At 46.1% G+C, this 10,894-nt stretch overlaps 1 protein-coding gene across 1 annotated transcript; it reads right to left on the reverse strand.

Moving 5' to 3' along the window:
* Positions 1–1,755: 1,755 nt before the first annotated feature.
* LOC116385111 (serine/threonine-protein kinase H1-like) lies at positions 1,756–10,579 on the reverse strand. Its single transcript, XM_031850313.1, has 3 exons — positions 10,314–10,579; positions 8,806–9,526; positions 1,756–2,118 (listed from the first exon to the last, which is right to left on the reverse strand). Exons 1-3 carry the CDS (start codon positions 10,577–10,579, stop codon positions 1,756–1,758), a joined length of 1,350 nt encoding a protein of 449 aa, XP_031706173.1.
* Between the last annotated feature and the right edge of the window lie 315 nt (positions 10,580–10,894).

A 10,894-nucleotide genomic window follows, 5' to 3' on the forward strand; every position in this document is an offset into this window, starting at 1 on the left:
GTGCTTAATGGAAAAGTCGGAGGATCGACAAAATTAGTCAGATTCATCCTCTGTGGAATATGAACATCTGTACCAAATCTCATGGCAATCCATCCAGTGGTTGCTGAGATATACATAGTCACATGGATGCATTTAATTTGTGTCTCCACAATGAATTTGTCTCCTAATTGACTTTCCATTGGCATTAAAAAAAACTGAGCAATTCACTTGAATGGGGTTTCGGAGTGAAGAAAGCTAAAAAAACACTTAACTTTGGGCCCATATTGACTAGCCGTACATTAACGTAGAAACATGATTCAAAGTTTAAAACGTAGACAAAACACTGCACTTTATTGAGCCAAAGGGACATTTTGATAGCTAGCACAGTTTTCATGAAGTCACAGATTAAGTTTCAGGAAAATTTTGGGTCCGTTTCAGATTTTATAATGGGTGTGTATTGTGCGGCTCGTTAAAAGCTAGAGTGAGAGCATAACTGTCAGAGTGGAGCAGAACAGGAAATATTCTGTGATTTTTCCAAAGAAATTGCTCCAGCTCCCACAATGTTTACTCTTTATACACCATTTTTGCCCCAAAAGCTTGGAAATGTTGTGCTGGTCGCAGTAAAGTGTATATGGAATCCAACAGACTTACACATTTTCAATTTCCAAAGGCTTCTCAACCAAATGTATTCATCTCGAATACAAAGATGTACATGTCCAGTACAGAAATGACGGGAGCCATTTGTGGACTGTCCATCACGAATACAAGATTGAATCCAAGAGTATGAATCTAAAATGCAGAAAAGAGAAAAGCGATATATAACAATCGAACCTCAACGATACTACCGGTAACATCGGCGTGTGTAGCTATATATTGCGACGTCTTCGGGCAGTAGAAGCCACACTGTCAAAATTTCTTGCGAAATCTTCTAGTTATGTTTTGCATCCTACTCACAGTTTAGTGCACTCCTGTCGCATACTAATATTGCCATTTTAATTTAAAACTCCTCACCGGAAAAAACAAAGGGTTATTTTGAGATTGCTGTTGTTTACAGCTCGCATGATGTTTTGGGGGAGAGCTCTTTAAACCCAGAGCCTCATTTTAACTTGATGGAGGCCTGTCACAAAATATCTGGATTGTGCTTTCAGTGGGTGCACAGGGATGTGGGTGCTGCTATGGAGGAGGAATGTAAACAAAAGAAAAGACTACAGCGTTTTTGCTTCTTTCAAAATGTGAAAGAAAACTTCCTGCTGTGTGGTGGGGGGGGGGGGGGGGGGGGCACCCTCTATTTTTTTTAAATAAAGGAAGAAGATCGTATAGCCGACAAAGCAAGTTCTCTACTTTTACATCATGCTTGTTAGGATTAGCTCCCATTTCTCAAATGATTTCTCGATTTTGGAATGAACCTCCTCCCAGGCAGGTAATGTGGTGACTCATAATGATCTAGATGAGACCTTGGATCCATTAGTCTGAGCTGTGTGAATAACCAGGGGCTAGATACCTTGTGGAGGAGGACAGCTCTGTCTCAATATAAAGCCGGACCTCAAAACTGAAGGATATTCACTAACAGCTTAACCTGACCACGACAAAACTAATGGAGGAGGAAGTCAGCCTGCAGGGGAACCTATTAGTCTGGCAGAGAAGACCGACTGAAGTCCAGAGAAGACAGGGAACTTTTTTCTAGTCCTGTGCCTCCCAGTTTCTGAGGTTTGTGAATGCAATACACACTGAGGCAGCTGGTTCCACCTATTAGCCTTCTCATGAATGTGGTGCGCTTCAGTTGGACGGTGATGATGCACCTGGGACCCTCTGGCTGGATGTTGTGCAGCTCTCTCTCCAGATGCTCTGCCCTGCTGCCGCTCTTGGTTCCCCTCCAGCGACGTCAGCCTTCCAAGGCCCGCGCTGTTGGACTCCGCCGGAGCTTGCGGCACTGCTCGGGCACCGCGAGGAGCTACGCGACGTCCGCTGCCTGAGGTTCTGAGAAATCGATCGGTGGAGGTTCTTCACGGAGGAGCCGGCAGCCATGGTGACCACCCAGGGGTGACGGATGGCTTGGTCGGCGGTCAGGCGCGCGGCCGGATCCAACGGCAGCAGGTGCTGGACGAAGTCCTTCGCCAGGTTGGACACTGAGGGCCAAGGCTGGGGAACAGTAGAAGCGGAGCAGAGGGATTGTCGTCAGTGTGATTATAAAACCACTCACCCCACACGTCAAATCAGCCCACACTCACATACACACACTCACACACACACACACACACACACACACAGGGAACCCGCAGCCCTCTAAAAGCGGCGCCTGGATATCTAGACGAGGCGCCTTCACAGGTTCAAAGCCCCCTCACAGTGGGGATGAAAGATTTCCTTCTAATAAAGAAATAAAACTATGATCCCTGTGCTCTGCAGGCCTAACAAGCATAACTAAACTCAAAGGAAAGCTAAATGTCACTGGGCAAAGGGAAGCAGCAGTCTTAGGCAGAAAAGAATACAAAGCCTGGGATGTAGCTATGGCAGCCCTGCCGTATGTGGGATTTGGCCGCATGTTTATTCTACGCCTGCTTTAGCTTCTCAATGAAGGCCTTCCTGATGAGCCGCACCGGGATCCTCTGCTCTTTGTCAATTCAAATAGCAAATCATTCCGCTTGTCGTGACCCAAGCTGACAGTGGAGAACGCTTTGAAATCTGCGATGCCATCTTGTTTTGCAGTGGGAGAGAAGTTGATGACCTTTGTGCCTACATCACAATGGGCTTCATAAGCATCAAACTGCTCTTTCTCTCCATGCTCTTTACTATTGTTTGAAGGAAGTCAGGTAATGATAAGCATAATTCAGAGACTGCTTCCTTAATCACTTCTATCTCTTGTCTTTACATGCACAGATATTTCCACAGTCACCAACCAATTAGTTGTATTCTCCACTGTGTCTGTGCTGAGGAGGATAAAAGCTAAATACAGTACAAAGTGTGTGTGCAAAATCCTCTCATTCCACGCTCAACCTCGCACTGACTAAATCTCACTCTTTAGGGAGGTCTCGCTCTCCATTTTTTTTATCCTGAAATGCATTTCTCTCCACCCTCTCTTCTTTTTTTTGTCTCTCGTCGAGTAATGACAATTAATCAAGCATGAAATTGACAATCGTGAGACTGTTGCCGGTGAGAGGAATTCAAAGAAGCCCGGCCTCGCTTATTCTCACGGTGCACCGACTGGAGAGGAGTGCGTGTGCGAGGCGTGCCGTGCCGCCCCGCCAAACGAGTCGTAAAAACGCTCCTCACTGGAAACTTTCTTCTTATTGTGTTCTTATTTCACACCTGAGAGACAGGCAGAGTGACACTCGGTTTCCCTGGGAAGGAGAGAAAGTGTTTGATTGAGCTCCCACGACTAACAAGCCTGACTTTCCTCCTCACCCGGGGCTGTTGGTGATTCGACAAGGCGGGCTCCTTATTACTCTGCCATGAAATACACATTTGATGTCAGCCGTGGCTAGCAGGAGCTTTTTGTTCTTGATCTGGAATGATGCGTGATTTTAGTGCGTGCTGGCTGTGTGGAAGAGATGGTGAAGCAGTTACTAGGTGGAAAAATCTTTAAAGAGGTAGCAAAAGTTTGCCTCCCTCCTGCTATCAATGTGCTAAGAAGAAAAGACATAACTGTGTTTTTTTTTCTGGAGCGAAGCAGCTGCAGGAAGTTTTATCCCTCTCCCTTATTTGGAACATTTTTCATGTCAAAATACACAAAGGCTTTATTGTGTTCGGAGGAGAGGGGCAGGAGCCGGTGTTATACATCACTGTTGAGCAGGGAGCTGGAGGAGGGAGAGGGGTGGTGGTGGTGGTGGTGGTGGTGGTGGGGGGGAGACAAGTGGAGCTCAGATATGGCACAAGCAGTGGAGAAACCTACAGGGCTTGCTTGGCAACATCTTGTTAGAGTGAATGAGAAGCTGACTGCGTTAGGGGCGCGCTACATCTTTACCTGACAAAGCTGTAATTGCAACAAATGAAGAAAACGCTAGAAGGTTAGATTACGCTAATGTGATCACGAGGATAATGCACTTTTGAGTAATGAACCGCTCCACGCGAGAGCCCCCGCTTCACAATCCGACCGGATTCCGACTCAACCTGCCAGCATCTCCTGAGAAACAAAAGCCAAGTTTAAATATGCCTCGTCATAATGAGTCCGAGTGGGAGAAGGTGGGCCCTGCTGCTAATGCAGGTGGAAGTCACAGCTAAACCACAGTAATCAAATCATCAATACCCGGATGCAGGGGGTTGTCATGTGCAATGCACCGTGGCCGAGTGGAGGCAGGGTTTGTTTGCGCGGTGCTCACTAGGGGGCAGACTGGGCTAACCGTTACCCAGGGTGCCCTGCTGCTGAGAGATGCAGATGTTTGGGGCTGGGCGCCGGAAAGTGTGTGTCTTCAATAACACAGCCGCAGAATGCAGAGGAGGTTACCAGGCTGCTGTCTGGCCTGAACTAATGCAAAGTATGTGCTTCACATACTAAAAAGGCTGCCATGAGATCGTGCGTGCAGGCAGACACACACACACAGGAATCCACTCATGCGCTCGCACGCATCAGATGTGGATGCCCTCATTCTGTGCGAGGGGAAACGCTCCCGTCCTGCGTGCGAGCGAGCGGATTGAGTGATAAGGTGTGAAAAACCCCCGAGGCTACACCCGCTCTTCCTCTGTCCTCTCCTTTCTCTTCCCAGCAATCTCCTCCGTCCTGCCATCCATCCCTGGCTCCCCCACCCCTCCCGCTTTTGAGTAAACACATCAGTGTGACTCTGCACTACAGGTCTTCAGGCCAGAGGGCTGTAGCACCAGTGGGGGGAAAATGTATGTGAGTGTGTTGCTATAGTGTAGCGAAGGGGTGGGGGATGCTGGGGAGACAGAGGGACCTGGTCCGTGGGCAGGTGCCGGGGGACATTAGCATTTCTTAGTGAGTCTCACCTCCATCTCGCTGCTGAAACCCCCCGGACCACCCACACACACACACCCTATTCTGCTACAATAAACACACAAGGTTACCGATACTTCCGGAAGAATGTTTGTAATTGCAGCCCCCGGGCATTAATTTGCATAGTGGAGCCAAATTGTAACTTTCAAAATCTTTATATGTCCATCTGGAAAAAGGATAGCTGAAGACTTTCCTTTTTCACTACACTGCTTTGTTGAATATTAATGTGTGATCTTCCAATGACAATATTCTGCTGTCTGCTATTGATGAATGACACAATCTATGACAGTATATAACTGTGCAACCTCACACTCATATTTGACCCGGTTAGAGTGATACTTGCATATTTTAAATTAATAACTCAGTCATGTTATCAACACCTAGAAATAATTTAAAGGGGATTCATGACAGTAGATTCAAATTTAACGATGCAGCTTTGTAGCTTTTCCAAAGAAAGTTACAAAGAGTATTTAGGTATTAATTTGCATCTTCACTTCCCAAATAGTTTGCCCTTTTCTATTCCATTTAGCTGTTATCATTTGTATATCCTTGTTGTGCACTGTTATCTTCAGTTATTAAAACTCCTGGGTTTTTCCTCCGTTTCTTTCAACAATCCAAAAAGACTACAGCGTTATCAATGGGCGTAGAACAAAGTGCCTCTGGACGCAAAGACCTGGAACCAATTACAGAAACGAAACATGTGACGTAACGTTGAGCTGAAAATGTGAACAGACTACAGTGTGCAGAAATGAGCTGTTATGGTGTTGCATCAATCAATGTCTCTGAACGAGTGTGGCCGATTTCGCCGTCCGAATTTGAAGATAAAAGGTGTTTTTACTGAGCATGACATCGCCAGAGCAAAGCGGCTTTCAACAGAAAGGTCCACATCAGCTGCAGCCATCTTGGTTGGCAAATACCTCAACAGCGCTCTGCTTTAGAGTCATCGTCAAAGACGTACACCGCATTCCATAAATGGTTGTGATTGGCCCGTCTGATCTCAAGTTGCTGGGAATCTGATCAGACAAATCTGCCAGAGAGCAAATAAAACAAAAGACATCTGTTCCAAGAAGCAGGTTTACTGAGTTATCGGATAACGTTGCTGAATAAAACACGCTGCTTACAACAGATTATGTTCCAGATACAGATTCATGATTCACTAAGTTATCCAGATGTCTTCCAATGTCTTGCATCAGAGCTTCAGTGTTTTTTTTTTTTCGCTCTATATTGTGAATGTGTCTGTGTGATTGCATCAGGGTGCACCCTGCCTCCCACCTTATGCATAACTTACCGGCTTTGGCCCCCCGCAGCCCGTGTCCCCCTGACGCACTTCAGTATTCTTTTCATTCTAATTTTAAAGTCTCTCTTGGCACTCTGACTACTATTTCTCATGCGATCATTATCAGTTTTATCCTGGTGTGTTGGCCTATTTTCCAGGACGCCATTTTGACATATCAAATTAGGAAAAGCCCGGGTTTAAGTAATCAAATGAATGATGGCTGGATTACATTCCGCTGCCTTGGTTTCCAGGGTCCGGGTGTTGTGCATGCTGGCTCACGGCCACACTGTCATGGCTTACTGGGACACTTGGATGGAACAGATGAGGTTATTAGTAACACCTGTGCTTTTCCTACTACGACAAGTCAAAATGTCTGCTGTGTAAACGGCTCCATTTTATTGTCATCTAATTACTTTGACAGATAACATCAAAAAAGACATTACTCCATTACTGCAGTGAAAGGCATCGCCCGGGCCTCTGTGTCGCTGTGTTGGTGGACAGCTCATTTCAAATGAAACTCTTCAAGTCAAGTTAAATATGTGATGAGAATTGCTCGGGCTGTTAAAACTGTTCTCGTCTCAAGGAGAAGCGCCCTTCTGAATGACATGAAGAACCCTTCTGGTGACAGAGGTCCACATTTTGTGGATACTTGTGAACCCTCATCACACATTTCAACATTATTATCACCGTGTGTATGTGTGTGTGTGACCGTGTTGTCAGTCTATCAGAGAGGGTGGATACTTGCACATGGCGGAGAGTAAGGGTCTTGTCGACAGGGAAATGTGATTGATGGCCATTCCATGAAGCCCTGGACTGTCACTCAGCCATGTCAGATGTCTTCATGGTGTTGTCATATGAATTCCTAATTAGACGTCTTTATTGCATGTCAGTGGGCTGTAAGACACTGGTCTTATAAAATGTGGCTTTCAGCTTTGTTCCCAAGGATGTTCCTCCGCTATTGTGGCCTACATGTGAGCTGTGTCGAAAGCCACCATGAAAAACGTGAAATAAGCCCTTGCATAAACTCGAGATGGATTTTGGGCTATTGTTCAGTTGGTGGTCAGTGCAGCGGTAAACACAGGGATAATAGTCCAGGGCCTATGTAAGGGAGCCTCTTGTATGCCAGACTAAAATGTCAGACTGCATCCCTGAGAATCAGGCCAGGCTTAAAGCCCAGTGAATAATCCAGCCTTGGGTATAATCAGCGTGAAAGAACAAGCTCAAACTCACAACTGAGCTCAACAGAACAGGCTGTTAAAAATACCCACTTCAGTTGTATGACAGAGGCAAGGGGAACAACAAAACATGCAGGGTCGTCTTTGTCCCATTTTAAAGCATCCTTAACCCGAGACACCACAACAAACTTTCGGATATCCATTCCTATGCTTTACGAGGTTGCAGAAGAAGGGATGACTACGAGCCGCACTTAGTTGAAAATGTTCCTTTTATCCCAGGCAAGGGTGGAATAATGTAGCTATTTCTGGTAGTTCTAATAGCATAGTGATTAAGGTGTGAATCATTCTTGTGCAGCTAGAAGATGGAACGGCCATATGTGAATGGATGTGTTGCTGAGGTTGGATAATTCTAAAGCATGCACATTGTACACGAAAAAAACAGATTGTGTTGTTTGGAAAAGGCTAAATGTCAAAATAGAAATGTCAGATGGAGGATTTATTTACAGGAACATTTTCCTGCAGTCTCAATCTAATACTGATGCCTCTTTATGACCTAAGTAAGCAAATGAGACCATCATCAAGAAGATTGTCTATTTCTGTATGATTATTCTTAATGCCTGTCACCGGGTCCGCAAAATCAGACTATACTATTTACAACACTGGTTCACGAGAACTCCTTCCCTCCTGTTAAAGGCCGTATTCCTGGGGCTGCCGGAGGGAAGGGTGTCACGGGAGAACCAGAACCAGGACTGAGTGGGGCAGACTCTCATACCCTGCTGCAGTTAAATAGGACATTTTCTAAAGTCTGGTGCTCAGAAACACTATCCTTTTGTCAGCAGGGACCGTCAAAATCAACACAAAATGAATATTTCTTTTTCAAATGGTCATATTCATTGAGTTAACTGAAGCTTTTCTAGTTAACCGGTGCTCCTGAGCTTCTGTTTAGTATCCACATAACAAACAAAACACATCTCAATTGTGACTGCATGGCAGCACAGCCGTGGGGATTTTGTGCAAGACTGTCAAAACAATGTCAAAATTGCATCACTAGAAGCAGAGGTCAAGTCTGTGAAGGAATCGGTAAACTATGAGAATGACAACTTCCACCTGTTCTAGGAGAATATCTCTGGAAAAAAACTACTTGCACAATATTGGCTATTTATTTTCACTCTTTGCAAGCACAACCTTCAACATAACACTATATAAGGACATACATCGATGCTGGCTCCTTGGTTCTGTCCATTGAGATGTAGACTAGCTGGACCTGCTACATGTCAATACATGCATTACACTGCCATCCACCACAACCTCTCCACTCTTAGTCATTAGACATTAATCCTGGAACTCTCTAGAACTATTTGCTACAAAGAAATATTTACTTACTCACTGTACTAAACTCCAATGTGCAATGAATAGATGTGTAAACTTACATCTCCATGGAAGCTGTATTTGCCTCTTACAATGGATCTGTAGAGCCGTGTGCGACTGTCGTCCTCAAACGGCATGGATCCACTCAGCACGACGTAGGCGATCACCCCCAGGGCCCACATGTCCACTGCACAGGAATAGGGTTTCCTCAGCAAAACCTCAGGGGCCATGTACTCAGGAGTTCCACAGGTGGTCCTGAGGGACCAACTCCTGTCTGCTCCAGTACAATCTCCACCGATGCTTCCGTCAGGACCTGAGATCTCCGACCCTGTGCCGCCAAAAGTGGCCAGTCCGAAGTCGGTCAGAAGCAGCCTGGAGTCAGCCCCGGGGTGGTAGTACAGAAGGTTCTCAGGCTTCAGGTCTCTGTGGGTGATACCCAGGTTGTGCAGGTGTCCCACCCCAGCCAGCACCATCCGCAGGGCCTGGGTGGCGTCCCTCTCTGTGAAGTGGCCCCTGCTGACCACGCGGTCCAACAGCTCCCCGCCGGTGGCCAGCTCCAGCACGATGTAAACCCGCCGCGGGAACTGAAACACCTCGATCAGCTGAATTACATGAGAGTGGCTCACCCGCCGCAACACCGCCAGCTCTGAGGCGCACACCTCGCGGCCCTCTGGGGCCTCTACCTCCATCATTTTAATGGCGAAGGGCTGGCGAGTCACCCTGTGCTCCACGCGCACAACGCGGCTGAAGCTCCCCCGACCGATCAGGGCCCTGATGTCGTATCTGACAGGGCAGGAGGGGAAAGATGAGTCACTACGGCATCACTATCACATGAAACACTGTTGCAAAGCAGTCACCGTCTCTCACTGCAGCTTTGATGCGATGGGAAGATATCAGCATGGTGCACAGCGGACTGCGGATATAGTCGACCTGGCAAATTCACATAGACATATACATGCAATGATTTAGATCACCAACAAGGCGATAGATAAGCTGTGACTAATAGGTTGCACACAGAGACACCATATGTACTTTCCTTAAAGCCATCTGTTTTCCTGCTTTAATTGTTTCTACGCTCTAATCCGACAAGTACAGAACGCCAGTCTTCAGGTATTACAAGGCCTAGGCATCTCAAATAAATGTCTACTGTTCGCGCTAATAAATCCTAGCGCGGAAAGGTTGGTGGTGGCAGGTTCAGTGAATGAGGAATCTGGTGACATTAAAGTCTTCCATGAGCACTGCGAATGCTCTTAATGAGTCACTTCACCTGGTGTCGTGCTGCAAGAGATCTATTTTATAAATAAATATGAAAAACTGTCTGCTCACAGGGTAGAAAGAATATTACTTGTTTACAGTGCAGCTTCAGTTATTCACTATTTCCTTTTTTTTCTTCTTCACACTGTGAGTTACTTGAAATTGGATAAAAAAACAAGATAGCAGTTGAATGTTTTTGGCAGAAAAACAAAAAACACATTTCAACATGTATTACTAGATTCAAAGATCACTTGAAAAATGGGGATGCCAAAAAGCAGATTTCTTTTGAAAAATGTTATCAACTTTTCCCTCTTACCTTGCCGTCACACGTGGATCAAACTTGTCCTTATACTTTGTAACTTTGTCCCGATGTGGACCATCTCTGAGAATCTGCCGTTGGCTGTTCGATGCTGGTTGGAGATTCTTAACGCTGGTGGAAAACCACAAACTTCTCTGCTTCTCCGCGCGCTTCTTCGGCTCATCGTCACCACGTGCTTTGCTAAAGGCAACAAGCGATTGCACGACACTGACATAGCCCTTCTTGGATGCCTCAGGCAGCACCTTGCCATTCCCGCAGCCCATCGCCTTGTAGCAAACAAAAACAAAAAATACCTACATGTGCTGCAAACTGAATGTGGCCTGGATGAATAAGAACACAAGCCCTGCATTGCAGCAGGAGCAGCTCTGACAGAGCATTCGGGTACGCAGTCATGCAGGTGTTGCTTTAGGTTTGCAAACAGCATCAGCGTGCTCCACCTATCCAACAGCTGGCAGGTCGACAGGTGTGTGAGCTCTCACCCACCTATGTGATAGAAGTGTCAGGTAAACAGAAACTGCTTTGAAGCTATTGTCACTGTTCTTACAGTAGATTAACGCAATGAGCACAGCAGAGGTAAA

The sequence above is a fragment of the Anarrhichthys ocellatus genome, unplaced genomic scaffold, assembly GCF_004355925.1.
Source record: "Anarrhichthys ocellatus isolate YVR2014 unplaced genomic scaffold, GSC_Weel_1.0 scaffold10, whole genome shotgun sequence".
Taxonomy (NCBI): domain Eukaryota; kingdom Metazoa; phylum Chordata; class Actinopteri; order Perciformes; family Anarhichadidae; genus Anarrhichthys; species Anarrhichthys ocellatus.

Excerpts from the sequence above, each read along its gene's own strand:
- LOC116385111 (XM_031850313.1), bottom strand. The coding sequence starts at position 10,579 with ATGGGCTGCGGGAATGGCAAGGTGCTGCCTGAGGCATCCAAGAAGGGC. Across the intron at positions 9,527-10,313 it reads GATCCACGTGTGACGGCAAG|ATACGACATCAGGGCCCTGA; the intron begins GTAAGAGGGAAA and ends CTGCCCTGTCAG. Across the intron at positions 2,119-8,805 it reads AATACAGCTTCCATGGAGAT|CCTTGGCCCTCAGTGTCCAA; the intron begins GTAAGTTTACAC and ends ACTGTTCCCCAG.